This window comes from Diadema antillarum, unplaced genomic scaffold, assembly GCF_040938485.1.
Source record: "Diadema antillarum isolate AM-2024a unplaced genomic scaffold, OU_Dant_1.0 seq00001060_RagTag, whole genome shotgun sequence".
In the NCBI taxonomy this organism is placed as follows: domain Eukaryota; kingdom Metazoa; phylum Echinodermata; class Echinoidea; order Diadematoida; family Diadematidae; genus Diadema; species Diadema antillarum.
Genome location: NW_027271887.1, coordinates 513,601 through 530,387, shown reverse-complemented (window position 1 = coordinate 530,387; position 16,787 = coordinate 513,601). Strand labels below are relative to the sequence as shown.

General features: G+C 39.4%; 1 protein-coding gene across 1 annotated transcript; it reads right to left on the bottom strand.

The window, feature by feature from the left end:
* Positions 1 to 1,849: 1,849 nt before the first annotated feature.
* LOC139743239 (methionine-R-sulfoxide reductase B1-A-like) lies at positions 1,850 to 10,640 on the bottom strand. The gene is made up of 4 exons (XM_071653735.1): positions 10,586 to 10,640; positions 4,878 to 5,020; positions 2,666 to 2,804; positions 1,850 to 2,033 (listed from the first exon to the last, which is right to left on the bottom strand). Exons 1-4 carry the CDS (start codon positions 10,638 to 10,640, stop codon positions 2,002 to 2,004), a joined length of 369 nt encoding a protein of 122 aa, XP_071509836.1. The 3' UTR covers positions 1,850 to 2,001.
* Positions 10,641 to 16,787: the final 6,147 nt, after the last annotated feature.

The following is a 16,787-nucleotide window of genomic DNA, read 5'->3' as shown; positions in this document are numbered from 1 at the left end:
CCTCAATACCAATGGTACCAATTTTTGATTTGGTACTGCTCTAATGCACAAGCTATCCACTAGTATGTATAACCTGCAATGTTGTACACAACATCCTTTGGAAGGCCAATCTTGCACCAAAAGCTCAACTAGACATGATAAAAAAAAGCTAGTCTAATGGCAAGAGGGACTAATTAAGAGCTTGAAAATAAGAAGTGTACTTAAGTTGGGTATGCTACTATGGCTGTTTTTAAAAACAAAGTCATATATTGAAGTGGACATACCACTTCAAAGCCGATCACCAAAGTCAATTGCATCTCTTCAAAATCTTGCCTGGGTCTTTGCAGGGAGCTGGTTCAGCCACTTTAATATGGTGCAGAAAAATCTAAGTGGACATAAAGGTTTTCCAAGAAAGTCTGCAGAACATGTGTGATCTTACCATCAATGCTGCAACCTTTTTTTAATACAAATTTAATTGCACCACGTCATCCAACGCATGAAACTGCTCTCTGGACGTTCTTGGAAAATCTTCGGTCTCTTCACAAATTCATCTTTACAAGAAGTCAGTTGCTTCACCAACAAAGAAACAAAAACAAATATGCAACATTAGCTTCCACACCAGCTTGTAGTATTACAAGTGGGGGCATTTCTATACATATTGTCATAAGTATTTCCCCAAAACATTTTTATGTTCGTATCTTTGTACTTGTTCAGCAGAGTGTAAAATTCACACAGAGTTTGCACACCCTGACTTGGTTCTCATTAACAGCAGTCTTCAACATGGTTTTCTTGGACAGGAAAGCTACCGTTTGTCCTGAGAATATCAGATTGTTGAAGATAGTACAAAGCTAAATGGGCTAGTTTATTGCTATTGAAAATAAAGTGGACAATATGATGTTTAGTGCTGCTGTTTGTCCTGGAAAGGTGGGTTACTGTAAATACAATTTGTACAAAATCATGTATATATGTACAGTGTATATGTATGTATACTTGTATTCATGTAGCTGATGTAATCTTTTGGTAATGCTGCAATGCTAAGACGAGTTCTGTATAAGTAATATGAGTGTAGTCGTAACATATTCCTGAGTTTTGAACAATTCAACCATAGAGGAATGCAGCCATAGTATGCCAAAGACTTCAGCCCTACAGCATATCCTGGACTGGAAATTCTCAAACAAGAATCACTTCTCAAACTGGAGACTACGAAATGTTGACAAATGTGTGTGAAACACACATCATGAGTGAAAAGAACCTTGCAGGCAGGGGTTGTAAAACAAGCACTGCAATGCCTGCAACTATGTTTTGTGGATAGTGTATGATGCATGAAATGCAGTAGTTAAAGGACAAGTCCACCTTCATATGCACGTGGATTGAGTGAAGGCAACAACACTAGTACAGCACATCAGTGAAAGTTTAGGGAAAATCGGACGATCCGTTCAAAAGTTGTGAATTTTTAAAGCATCTACGCAGTCACGCCTGGATGAGAAGACTACTACAGTGCATGATGTCACATGCGTACAACGATGTAAGGAAAATAAAAAAAGAATTTCACAAAACTTTACTTTTTTAATAAAGTGCAAGTCCAAGTTTCCTCAAACTCTCACTGATGTGTTCTCCTAATATAGCTGCATTCACTCAACCCACATGTCTATGAAGGTGAACTCGTCCTTTAATGTGATCACGATCAGTGGTTCATGCATCTATTATGTATCATCGCAGCCCAAAGCTTTGTTTGTTTTTGTTTTATTCAAAACCAAATTCAAACAGTGAAAATGCATTTCTACACAGATTACATAATGTTTGAGAAGGAGAAATTCAGACCCAAGCAGGAGGACTACAAATTAAAAGACTTAAAAAAAAGAGAGTAAAAGCCTTTGCTGATCATAGCTGCTCTGTGAGTCTATGAAAGATGCTGGTAAGGACCGGACGTGAAGCAACCGTCGCATGAAAGACTGATCTGCTCCCAAAGACGAGACGACCGACAGATTATGAAGGCAATTGGTGAGGTGATCGGATCTAAGATCAGGACCCGCAATCCTGCCCGTTCTGAACAACTGGAAACAGAACAATCAAAAGAAAATCATAAAACCCAATAAAGGTGATGAAAAAAGTGTTGTTATTGGAGAGAAGTCAACTCGATTTATAAGAAATCTTACCATTTATAAGAAATCTTACCAGAACTGTGTTATGAACTGTGTTATTTCAATAAACAAGCCAAAAGAAAGCAAAAAAAATATTCAAGTTCTTCTAGAACACACCATTTCATAGCAGAGAGAAAAAGAATATCCTTATGTAGGAGATAGGATTTACTAGCAAGATCAAACGATGTATTGCTTTAATGCAATTCATGCTAACAATGGCAATACTTTTGCACATAATAAGGCACATAATATATACATTTTTGTTCATTGATGAAGCAGCTCTCAATGCTCACTACACACACTTAACCTGTTGAGAACAAGTCCCAAGTATTCTCGGCAAGTGTCTGTGGGGAAATGCATATCGTAGCAAAATCAGCCCATCCTCAACAGGTTAAAAAAAGGTAAAATCTAACTTTATCACTGCAGAACTGTCCCTCTGATAGAAAAAAATTTATTCCTTTGCTTTTTCAGAAAGAAAAATGACCATGCACTCACAAAAATTGTACGCATACTGTGGATAAATGGAATTTCACTTCCAACCATACCTGGTGCCTTGTTTCCCTTCGTCTTCCCTTTCTTGAATCTAAGGGAAGACGAGAATATTCAGAAGCGTGATGCCTCGCCGTCTGGACCTCCCCTCAAGAATTCATGACCAAGGCCATTGCCGCACTTCCCACATGAAACCTGTGTCAGAAGAACATTAAAAAGAACTCTGGTCATGACCTGTTCAGGATGACAGTTTCCATGGCAGCCTCACAATGTTGATATAATCTGGTTCAAATTTTCTCAAAATTATTAGAATTTATTAATGTATGAATACCAATGCACATACGGAGATTTCTATAAATTTCTTTTGATACATTGTACATGCTTATTAATGCTGTAGCACTGCCCTTACTTACATTATAAATTGCTGAATGTTAAAGGATCAAAGAATCATAAAGTTTAGTATTTTTCTGTGGTTCAACTCTCTTTGTTTGAAAATTCTCTTCAATTTTAATCTTTCACGGGACTTGGGGAGTGTATGACAGGAAAAATGACTGATAATTTTTTCCCCCTCAAACATACATGATAAATTTATAAGACTAAAACCTAACATCTTTTATCTTAACAAATTAATTTATACAAGAGGCTGGAAGACAGGCTACTTTATAATGACATGAACTGGAGGATGGGTAAGATCTCAATGTTGATCATTGTAAAGCCAAGCAGTAGAGAGTAAACACAAGGGATAAGAGGGTGAAGTACTGAAGAGGGAGACATTTACACAGAGGGACATGTTGAAGTATTGGGTGCGACATGGACAATCACAAACAAAACATGCATAATGTGTGCTACCAGAAATGCAGTCACAATGTATAATGTAATAGTGGAAAGAGAAAACAAAGAATCTTATAACAGGGATTTGGACAGACTGTGATTCACTCATTCGCTCACAATATATTCATTAACGACAGTATTTTTTTTCCACATAATGATATTCTACCTTATTTCCTTGTTAAACATTTTAGCTATTCTAGCAAATGATTTCAGGGTCAAAGATATGATATTCATTCATTACTGAATAATGCCCAGGAAGTTAAAAAAAAAAACAACCACACACACAATAACTACTACTTGCTGTCATAGAATATGTCCACACTCCTTGCTATCTAGAGTAAGTAGGAATTTGAATAAATTTGCTAGGTAGAAAGATTTCCTAAAATTATGATATTTTTGCTAAATTTGATGTGGTTTATATGACCTTTGCTGGAGTGACAAATAGTTTGCACGCTTGATTTCTCCCTATGTTTAGAATTTCTTTTCTGCATTTATTAGCCTCTTAGCAAGATGTTCAGTGTTGGCTGTCTCCACACACCTATACCTTTCTCACATAGAGTAAAAGCGATATCATTGTACATGCTTGTCAGCTTGGTCAGTATCACAAAGACCTTTTTTTTTTTTTTTTTTTTTTTTAAACAGCTGTATGTATGCATGGATGTCCACATATTCATCACTCATTTTGTATATGAGAAAATTTAAAAAGGATTTTGTTTGAAAAGCCTGATTTCAAGTTTAAAAAGCCATTTGAAATGCAAACAAATGATCCCTCATTGTGTTCAACAGAATATAAATTCTGTTCGTAATCATAAACTGTATTTCACTCGAACTTTTCTATTCTGAATCAATGTGCTTCAAATCACCTGTATGAAGTGGTTAATAAATTATACCTATCATTACTATTATTATGATTATTATTACAATTTGTATAATAATAATAATAACAATAATAAGATAATATAATACTAATAATAGTAATAATTATAATAATAATAATAATAATATTATTATTATTATTATTATTATAATTATCATTATTATTATTATTATTATTATTATTATTATTATTATTATTATTATCATCATCATTGTTATTCACTAGTATTATGGACTCAGTGCAAAGCAAAACCGGTACTCAAAACAATGCTGCTGCTGCTGCTGCTAATGTTGCAATTATTATTATCATTATTATTATTATTATTATTATTATTATTATTATTATTATTATTATTATTATTGTTATTATTACTATCATCATCATTGTTATTCACTAGTATTATGGACTCAGTGCAAAGCAAAACCGGTACTCAAAACAATGCTGCTGCTGCTGCTGCTAATGTTGCAAAAAGTAATGAAGATGACATTGAGATGAGATAATGGTAAATTAAGGATACTCGTTTATGAGATTCAAGCTTTGGTTAATGTATGATGACTTACTTTTAGAGCTCCCGGACTCTCAAATCGCTTACTGACACTGTCTGCCCTGACAGTCTGAGTGAAAGCCGGCCAAGGTGAGTTGTGCTTGAACTTGGTTCTACTAGAGAAGAGCTCATGTCCACACTCTGCACACACATAGACACCTGTGGAGAAAAACAACCATGTTAAAATACTCTGCAGTGCACCTTTCAACAACTAATACTCTGAAAATATCAAAGACACACAGAACACAATTCAAAGAGTTTGTGTTTCCTGCGCTTGTGGCTATTTAATCTAAAAAAAATGAGAGACAAATTGTAAAGTAGATTTAAAGAGTATTATGTGTTGCTATATTGATACGAATGTATTTGAAACAAGAAAAACATAATCATATACAGATAGCTGTAACTCTATATTATGCAGTGATGTGAAAGCTCATAATAAGTCCACAAACTCACTGTGAACATATTATGTATATTTACATCACAGATGTCATTATAAAACAGCATAATTAGGCCCAAATTGGAATGTTGACCAGTATATATGTATAGAAGAAGAACTAGAAAAGAATAGAGAGGAAGAAGTTTGAGGGAAAAAAAGGGGGAAAAGAAGACGTGGAATACAAAAAGATAGATTTGACTCAAGAGGTGAGTTCAAATGGGGATTTCTCAACTCTCACAGTTCATTTTTTACTTAGCAGGAGTGAGATGTGCAATGAATAACTAACCCATAAGAGGTACAATGTATGACTTGACTAGTGAGACTTTGAGGTAATTTATTTCTTCTGTGAGCATTTACACTTCTTCCCTCTTCTTTTTCAAATCTCTGTCAGCAACACTGGCACCCTGTTTGCATACACCCATTACAGTGGCGGATCCAGAGGGGGGCACACTGAGCGTGCACTCCTTCTTTATTTTTTGTTAAACAAAAGATATAAAAAGAAAAAATGGGGCAGTGCGCGCCTCCCTTTAATTTTGTAAAGGTGCCTCCCCTTTACAGAATTCCTAGACCCGCCCCTGCATTATATACATGTATGTAAGATTACAACGCAAACAGCAGTTAGGGATGTTCCCTATAAAGAGTTACTCTGAGGAGGAACTTATGTTGAAAGAAAATTGTGCCCCGCAATATCAACAACTTGGTGAAACCCTGTACAGAGAGAACAATTACTAGGAAATGTAACTCCGTGGATGAATGGTTGTACAGATTCAGGTGACATGACGTGCTATGTGTCTTTCTCATTATATCCTGGTCACATGACTATAGCATCTCCAATCTATTTATCTTCAACTGCTCTATACATGCTTTGTATGCATGATTTTAGCATAGATTTTGCTCACATTAGCACGAAGCTGAATGGCCCAATGACTACATTGTACCTTCGTATCGAGGGAAGTCATGAACATTATCACTCCTAAATGGAGCAACATCAGTATATAACTGTTCCCTTTGTGAGACAGTACACAAATAATGAATGTTTATGAGTGCAATGGACAAAATATTTCATGAGGTGAAAGATGAAATGATCCATTCAACGAGGTGTAGCCAAGTTGAATGGATCAAACATTTCATCTTTCACCGAATGAAATATTCTGTCCATTCCGCGAATGAAAAACATTTATCATTTGTTTTATATAACGCCTAAAATAGATCCTTGTCATTTGATGTTTTACTAATTTAAAAACAGAGAGAGATCTGAGATCGCGAGAGTGCTCGCTGAGCGCTTTACGCTAGCGCGCTGTCGCATACACACACTGCAAACGCAAGCGTTTTACACGCGTAGTGTGACGGGCTCTCAGCGAGCGTGCAGTGGAGCAAATCGTATGGATCCAAAATTGCACAGCAAATGGAGCCACAATTGCATGGATGATGACGTCATAGTGAAATGGGCCGAATGATCAATGCAAACGACCAATCAAATGACAAGGATCTCTTCAGGCGTTATATAATACCTACTGGTAGTTACAGTTTGGGTACAGTTTAAACAGGCAGTTGACCTCCCTGGTTTAATGCATGAAATGGACAGTACAAGGCAATCAAATTACAATCATGGACATGGAGCCACAGTGATCATATACGTATAAAACCTGTTACAGTGACTGAGCCTTTTCTTCCATTGCCCCCACATTATTTGGAATAAACTTCCTTGTTAAATTCAGAAATCTCAAATCATTTGAAATTCTTCTCAAAACTTATCTTTTTGACCAGTTGTATTTTTTTTTTTAAATGAGGCGCACTAGGTTAGTTACAGTAGATATTCTTTATTGTATTTGAATGAACATTTTTTATTCATTTAAAACTGTTATTTTTGTTTTACATTGCCCTTGTGTTTACAAGTTTTCCTGTATATGCATCAGTGCGCTTAGAAAACACCTTCAAAGCATCATATAAATTCAATTAACCAGTACTATTACCTCCACCAAAGGAGGAGGTTATGTTTTTCATTACTGTGGTTTGTTCGTTTGTCCGTGTGCAAAATAACTCAAAAAGTTGTTAACGGATTTGAATGAAACTTGCAGGAAAGGTGAGAATGACACAAGGAACAGATGATAACATTTTGGAAGTGATCCACGAATTTGCATGGATTTTATGAAGGATTTTCAATATTTTGGCAGGTAGGGCCACTGAACTTGGGAGGTCAAGCTATGCATTTTTGAGGTTTTATATTCGCACTAAAAGTGCTATTCGAGTGTCTGCTTTTTAAGGCATGGCGCACTGCACACCTGAGGGTTGATGATGTGACAAAAGGCTTGAACTGTACAGTATTGGAAAACTGGGCAATTTTCAGCATGAGGTATACATTATGTATGGGTGGAAATCAGATCTCTCTATGGAAGAACAAGATCATTGGTGGAAAGTAGCTCCTTGAAGGAGGTCTGCGCTCTCATACCCCTTTCAGGTAATCGTGGATGCGGATAATAGGAGCAATAAGTCATAAAATTTTGATTACATGAACGGGAGAGGAGTAAAAAAGTCCGCATTATTTTGATGCTGCTATTATCCGCATTATTGCAGCATGAGGAGTTGATCGAGAATGTCTACATGAACGTGTTTTACAACTAAATGCGGACTAACATTCCACAGTTCGGTCAAAGGTCACTCGATTTCCCGCACAACCGCTGATTGCTGAGCTTGAGCGAGAGCTGTGCATACACGGGAGTCCCGTCCCCAGGCCCCTCGCGAGCGCGCGCTTAAGGATATATCACCGGAAACATTACGTCATTATAGAGGCGTGCGCAGTAACCATGACAAATACTCCCGTCTTTCGCACCGTTATATGAATGGGCGCTCATAAAAGTAGTGCGCACTTCATGGGATATATGAACGCGATTTTGATTACTTCATCCGCATTATTTGGATGCGGATAATTGAACCACGATAAAAGAAAGGGGTATCAGAGTGCTTCTCTCGTTTTTGATTGTTATCATTGTGTCCACAGGTCACTGTTCAATGAATGACTGATTAGGCGATTGACAATAATCTTGTCCTTTTTGTTCTATTCTGCTCATGAAGAGTTTACTGTGCTTTTGTTCCACCCTCTCTACTTGTATTCAAAAGACGTCACCTTGTAAGTTAAAGGGCTATATAGTTTTGGTTGAGACCTAACTTCAGGTTTTTAACATTTTTTGGGTGAGATAATGAGAAACCTCTTATGAAATATGAAAGAGCATGTAATTCCAAGAGGAATTCAATGTTTATTTGATGAAAATTGGTTATGAAATGGCAGAGATACCCAAAACAGTGCAATACTAATAAAATGTGGGACCCACATTTCATTATGATCGCTTTATTTTACTTTGTTTTTGGATGTCTCAGCCATTCCAAAACCGATTTTCATCAAGACTTTGAATTCCTTTTAGAATGGCATGCTCTGTACCATTTCATACAGTACTAAGTGGTTTCTTGGTATCTCACAAAAAGTTAAAAGCCAAATCCTCAGCTCCACCAATAACCTGTTCCTCCCGCAATTCTCTGAGCTCTAGCCTTCAATGCCCCCAAATGAGAATCTGTTTGCAGGTCGACAAGGAACGGACAGGTTGGTACTCGACCTGTGCGAAAGCAGTCAAGCGGTACGTGTTGCACCTTTCCATGGTCAACTACATGTGCCATTGAGCAATGAAAACATCTATCGGACTCAAGGTATGAATACAGCTTGCAGTGTTGGGCTCACAAACCTTTTTGTTAACACAAAAGACGCATCTGAATGGGGCCAGAGAAACTCTGAATCTACTGAGCTCAACCTTGATCACTGTACATCTCCATACAAGTTTCATAGCATAACAAGTGCACACTACACTGACAAAAGGGCAAATTCTGATATACAAATTGTACATGCAGTTTTCATTATATGTAGAAAGAAAACAAATACATTGTATTGATAATAAACACTCTAATCTTACCCTTCTTTCAAAGCCATTTTCTGGGCAGCATAACAGAAATAAACATGAATTTTGGCCATAAATGAAGGCACTCTTGTCTACATTTTGGAAACCTGCAGGGAATGTGGTGGTTGCGTGATTTGTGATGGGGTCGGGATCAGAAATGGAAGCTACATTGTATCACAGACTTACTGCCAACTTTCTCACATTTCGCAACATGATCACAGCAATTTTCTCTGATGTAACACAAATGTTAAGCTTGCAGAGACTCCAACCCTAAGCACCTTCTGATCTGGAGATTCTCCTGCCTGAAACCCCTAGCAAATGGGAGACTCCAACTTGATGTGCGCAAAGCGCATATCACGAGCACAAAGTTCCTTGCGGCCGGGGTCCAGGGCCCGCTTGGGCCCTAGAAGCTCTAACCATTAATGATTAGGGTTCTTGATGCTCTCTCGTGCTATCTAAAGGCTTATTTTTCAACATACGAAGAAAAAAAGTCAGAAATCATTTCAAACGGGAGACACAGAGCCAGGGCGGGAGAAATTAAATCTCAAACGGGAGAACGGGAGATTTTGCAAAAGTGGGCTTTCTGCGGGAGACCTCCCGTCGAAAGCGGGAGAGTTGGAGTCTCTGAGCTTGATAATCCTGCAGCGGAGAGCAAAGGCACGACACACGCTATCGCAGTCGCACAGTGTTCAATGTGTCAGCTATGCAGCTAGAAGCGCAGTGAGTGAGGCTGGCTTTTAGTGACTTTACCACTTGTCAAACGGCGTTCCATACAGTGAGTAAGAGAAGCTCGCCAGCTGCTCAGTGTGCAGTGGTTCATGGGATATCACCTTGGCATATGGGGAATGAGGTACCGATAATATAGAGGGCCATAAAGTGCTCAGTGGCCTTGTTCCTTGTGTACATCTTCACTGTGTACCAGGTACTACATTTATGGAGCTCCGAGACAGGTAGCTCAATTACAAAACATTAATGAGCAGTGAATGGAGGGGTGATTGATGTGATACAATGATATTGCCAGCATCACTGACACTACACTTAGTATATAGTACAAAGTAGGACAACAGAAATGTTAAAAAAAAACACGTTAGAAAATGCAGAAAATAAACATTTTCATACAAACTAACTAATGTTTTGTGATTTGCCCTTTGTTGAGTTATCCCAATATTAAGTCAGATAGTTTGAAAATGCAACAACAACGTACAACAACATCGCAACAACTCCAAAAGTTTGAAAATGCAATAAGCCAATAATAATATCTTTATATCCAAGTCTCATGAAAATGAGGTTAGCCTTGTTTGCGTGTGACTCTACTGTTAATAAATGTACAAGATATGTACTCACCATCTTCAAAATGGTCTTTGTATTTTTCCCCACTGAACCACGAACAGAAGGACATGGTGTTTTCTTGTGTAAGCCGGCTGCACAGGCCTAGCGCAGAAGCGGCAAGTATGAATGCAATAACAACACACAGCAACACCAGCGGCTCGGCTGGATTTATGATTTATAAAATCTACCGATTGACTGGACGATTCAAATTGTCTTTCGCTGGATAAGGTTTGATTGACGTTCAGCACGTTTCTATCTCGATTCTTTCCATCCGCTTCACCAACAGGAGCTATTTCAATATACTGGTTTCGGGTGATAATGCCGCTGTTAATAGTTATGTTACTTGGAACCTCCGTACGATTATGCAAGTCACTCATTACCTACACCGTGGCGTACCCATACGTACGTATTACTACTGTACTAGTATGTAAATCGTGCTTACGTACAAGGCTGTATGTATCATACTAAAAGTGTATTGAACCCGGAACCGCGATGGATCGCATTCCACATCCCAGAAATATTGTTTGCCGTGAGTTAACCTCACTGGACAATAATACTAAATTCAAAATATCTGTGTATATGATTCAGATCACTGCTGCACATAATTTTGTGCCAGGTATGCGAGACACTATACTTTTTGATGGATGCAAAATTATCCATCTAAATGACTTTTTTTTTCACTATTGGTATTATTAACAATTCAGTGGGATAAATTTATTTTGTTTTGATTAATTTTGTTTCCTTTATGTTTACTGATTTATCCATCTATTATGATGATCAGTATTGTTTATTTATCTTTTAGGGTTGTAGGGGTGGGGCATCCTGACGGAGCTGGTTTGTTTTATTTACCGGTTCTCTCTCTTATAGGCCCTCTACTCTGCTTTCCTTTCGGGAGATAGGATACCATCTGCAAGCGCATGGTCCAGAGATCGTGGGGGTTTTCCCCTCAGTGCGACATGCTTCCCTGGAACAAAAGATCGGATAAGCCAGTTCGTAGTTAGCTCTATATGCACGTTGGCATAGGCGTACCCAGGATTTTTTAGAGGGGGGTGTTCAGTGGCGTACCGTGGGTCAAGACATTGGGGGGGGGGCGCACCTCGTGGAAGCAACATCAGAATTGCATAACTGATGAATGAAAATTTTGACATTTTTCAGTCCCCAAACTGCCGTTTGTAGAGAATATATGTATATATAATATATATATATATATATATATATATTTGCTTTGGAAATTAAGGGGGTTGCACCGGGTGCAACTGCTGGCAGTTGTTGGCAGTAACATCAGGAGAATGACATAACGATTAAATGCGAGCGAGCGAAGCGAGCGAGCTTGAAATTTTTGACATTTTAAGTCCCCAAACTGCCGTTGGCAGCTATATTTTTTCGCTTTTATAGAAATTAAGGGGAGGGGGCGCACCGGGCGCAACTGCTGGTAATTACTGGCAGCAACATCAGGAGAATTGCATAACGATTAAATGAGAGCGAGCGAAGCGAGCGAGCTTGAAAATTGTGACATTTTACAGTCCCAAAACTGCCGTTTGCAGCTATATTTTTTCGCCTTAGAAATTAAGGGGAGGGGGCGCACCGGGCGCAACTGCTGGCAATTACTGACAGCAACATCAGGAGAATTGCATAACGATAAAATGCGAGCGAGCGAAGCGAGCGAGCTTGAAAATTTTGACATTTTACAGTCCAAAAACTGCCGTTTGTAGCTATATTTTTTCGCTTTAGAAATTAAGGGGAGGGGGCGCACCGGGCGCAACTGCTGGCAATTACTGACAGCAACATCAGGAGAATTGCATAACGATTAAATGCGAGCGAGCGAAGCGAGCGAACTTGAAAATTTTGACATTTTACAGTCCCAAAACTGCCGTTTGTAGCTATATTTTTTCGCTTTAGAAATTAAGGGGAGGGGGCGCACCGGGCGCAACTGCTGGCAATTACTGACAGCAACATCAGGAGAATTGCATAACGATTATGCGAGCGAGCGAAGCGAGCGAGCTTGAAAATTTTGACATTTTACAGTCCCAAAACTGCCGTTTGTAGCTATATTTTTTCGCTTTAGAAATTAAGGGGAGGGGGCGCACCGGGCGCAACTGCTGGCAATTACTGACAGCAACATCAGGAGAATTGCATAACGATTAAATGCAAGCGAGCTTGAAAATTTTGACATTTTACAGTCCCAAAACTGCCGTTTGTAGCTATATTTTTTCGCTTTGGTAATTCGGGGGGGGGGGCGCACCGGGCGCAACTGCTGGCAATTACTTGCAGTAACATCAGGAGAATGGCATATAACGGTTAAATGCGAGCGAGCGAAGCGAGCGAACTTGAAATTTTTGACATTTTACAGTCCCAAAACTGCCGTTTGTAGCTATATTTTTTCGCTTTAGAAATTAAGGGGAGGGGGCGCACCAGGCGCAACTGCTGGCAATTACTGACAGCAACATCAGGAGAATTGCATAACGATTAAATGCGAGCGAGCGAAGCGAGCGAGCTTGAAAATTTTGACATTTTACAGTCCCAAAACTGCCGTTTGTAGCTATATTTTTTCGCTTTAGAAATTAAGGGGAGGGGGCGCACCGGGCGCAACTCCTGGCAATTACTGACAGCAACATCAGGAGAATTGCATAACGATTATGCGAGCGAGCGAAGCGAGCGAGCTTGAAAATTTTGACATTTTACAGTCCCAAAACTGCCGTTTGTAGCTATATTTTTTCGCTTTAGAAATTAAGGGGAGGGGGCGCACCGGGCGCAACTCCTGGCAATTACTGACAGCAACATCAGGAGAATTGCATAACGATTATGCGAGCGAGCGAAGCGAGCGAGCTTGAAAATTTTGACATTTTACAGTCCCAAAACTGCCGTTTGTAGCTATATTTTTTCACTTTAGAAATTAAGGGGAGGGGGCGCACCGGGCGCAACTGCTGGCAATTACTGACAGCAACATCAGGAGAATTGCATAACGATTAAATGCGAGCGAGCGAAGCGAGCGAGCTTGAAAATTTTGACATTTTACAGTCCCCAAACTGCCGTTTGTAGCTATATTTTTTCGCTTTGGAAATTCGGGGGGGGGGGCGCACCGGGCGCAACTGCTGGCAATTACTTGCAGTAACATCAGGAGAATTGCATATAACGGTTAAATGCGAGCGAGCGAAGCGAGCGAGCTTGAAATTTTTGACATTTTACAGTCCCAAAACTGCCGTTTGTAGCTATATTTTTTCGCTTTAGAAATTAAGGGGAGGGGACGCACCAGGCGCAACTGCTGGCAATTACTGACAGCAACATCAGGAGAATTGCATAACGATTAAATGCGAGCGAGCGAAGCGAGTGAGCTTGAAAATTTTGACATTTTACAGTCCCAAAACTGCCGTTTGAGCTATATTTTTTCGCTTTAGAAATTAAGGGGAGGGGGCGCACCGGGCGCAACTGCTGGCAGTTACTGACAGCAACATCAGGAGAATTGCATACCGATTAAATGCGAGCGAGCGAAGCGAGCGAGCTTGAAAATTTTGACATTTTACAGTCCCCAAACTGCCGTTTGTAGCTTTATTTTTTCGCTTTGGAAATTCGGGGGGGGGGGGGGCGCACCGGGCGCAACTGCTGGTAATTACTGGCAGTAACATCAGGAGAATGGCATATTATAACGGTTAAATGCGAGCGAGCGAAGCGAGCGAGCTTGAAAATTTTGACATTTTACCGTCCAAAAACTGTCGTTTGTAGCTATATTTTTTTCGCATTGGAGGGAGGGGGCACCCGGTGCGCCCCCTGGATCCGCCACTGGTAGTCAAGGGTGTCGGTTAATGTTCATGATTGGGGGAGGTATGACCAGCGAGGGGGCGTCGAAGTGACCAAGCGGGAGAAGGATGTCCAAAATCTGCACTTTATATAGAGCATCCCCTAATTTGTTTGTGTTTGTGAGTGTGTGTGTTTCATATAGATGGAAAAGTTAGGAAATAGCCAAGGTCAAGTCTTATTATTGGCAATGCAAGGCATTTTAATATAGACTAGTATGTAAAGCAACACTGCAAAATCAATGATCAAGCTTTGATAGCAAATGTGTACAACCTATCAAACATTGCGCAACATTGCAGCGACTCTTCTTGCCATTCCGATATTCTGAGTACACTGCGCACATCCTGCTTGTATTCAAAATGCCAACCAGGAATCACGCTGAATCACAATCTTTTGTCGTCTCCGGGCTTTTTGAACAATGTTATACCTCTTTAATTATATGGTTAAAAGAAATCTTAGAAAAATATCTTTTTTTCTTGATCATCCTTTCATGTCGATTACCAAGTCCATGTGTTATTACTAATTACATTGAGTATAGCAAGTAACTTGCTACTTCCAGAGCTTCCAGAGCTTGCTGCTTCCAGTAGGCTACTAATATACTGACTGTACTTGGTAGTCAGTGGCGTATAGGGAAAACGGCGCCCGTGGCAAGCGCGAAAATTGCGCCCCTAATTTCTGAAAAAGTGTTCAACCCCAACCCCATCCCGGTAGGGACTTTAAAAGAGTCCTCATGATATGGTTTTTGAAGCACTTAAGAGGGGTCTTTTGAGGGTGATTTAAATGTAATAGGCAACCCTAAATTTTGATATATTTTGGCGAGCGAGCGCAGCAAGCGAGCCGAATTTTTTTTTTATTTCAGCTTTATACATAACATGGAATTCTTGTCATTTTTGGTTATTAAATCTTCGAATTACAATTCTAATCATAGTGACGGCCTTATAGATAACGATTTGTACCAACAGTGTCCTACCCCATCCCGGTAGGGACTTAAAAAAAAGTCCACATGATGTGCTTTTTCAAGCACTTATAGAAGGGGTCTTTTGAGGGTGTTTTAAATGTAATAGATATTGAAGAATTTTGGCCAGCGAGTGCAGCGAGCGAGCCGAAAATTTTTGTATTTCAGCTTACAAAACATGGAATTCTTGTCATTTTTGGTTATTAAATCTTCGAATAACAATTCTAATCAAGATGTAGTGACGGTCTTATAGATAACGATTTATACCAACAGTGTTCAACCCCAATCCCATCCCGGTATAGGGACTTAAAAAAAGTCCCCTTGATATGCTTTTTCGAGCACTTAAAAGGGTTTTTTTGAGGGTGATATAAAATCTGATAAATTTTGATAAATTTTGGCCAGCGAGCGCAGCGAGCGAGCCGAAAATTTTTGTATTTCACCTTAAAAAACATGGAATTCTTGTCATTTTTTGGTTATTAAATCTTACAATTCTAATCAAGATATAGTGACGGTTTCATAGATAACGATTTATGCCAGCAAACTAAGGACTTGGAAAATTACTTACTACGAGTGAGTGAGCCGAAATTTTTATATTTCCACGTCATCATTACGTTTTGTTCTTCTTATTTTTTTTTTTTTTTTTGATAAATTTTGGCGAGCGGGCGCAGCGAGCGAGCCGAAAATTTTTATATTTCAGCGTTACAAAACATGGAATTCAAGGAATTCATGTTTTGTTTTTATCTTGTTGATTTGGTTTTCTGCCCCCCTCCCCCCCCCCCCCCCCCATTCTCCTTCCCCCCGTCCGGGCGAGTTTTTTTTTTTTCTTCTTCTTCTTCTTCTTCTTCTTCTTCTTCTTCTTTTTTCTCGTTTTTTTTTTCACGTGCCCCCTTGCCCCCCCCCCCCAGATACGCCACTGTTGGTAGTTGATACTACCGACTTAGCATGCAATGTGCCTATAATAGGCTGCAGCGTAGCATGCATTGTACACACATAATATTATTATGCATCATACACAATTTACGGTACCGCGTACGGTATAACACCGGTAACAAAGAGATTGTAATCTCTTTGACCGGTAAACAGTGAACATTATGCGCAATGTATCTTCGCGATTCGGTCAGAAAGCAAAGCAGGGATCGGGAATGTCTACTGTTTGCGCGTCAGCTTCGCGCCCGGTGCAGCAACGTAGTATACGTACTGTACACGAGTTCTTTAGTGCGTATGATATAATGTAATGTTCTCCATAATGTATCATCATCCACACAAACATTAAAACAAGGAAGAGAGAGAGAGAGAGAGAGAGAAAATGAACGCAAAAGAAATGAAAGGCGGAATTCAAAACGGAAATAAAAGCCGTAAAGACAGCTTTTGTTTCATTTGTCAACATCTAAGCATTGCTGAAGAGGGGTGTTGAATAGCTCAAACACATCCCTTTTGCCCAAGGGGGGTGTTTGAACACCTTAAACACCC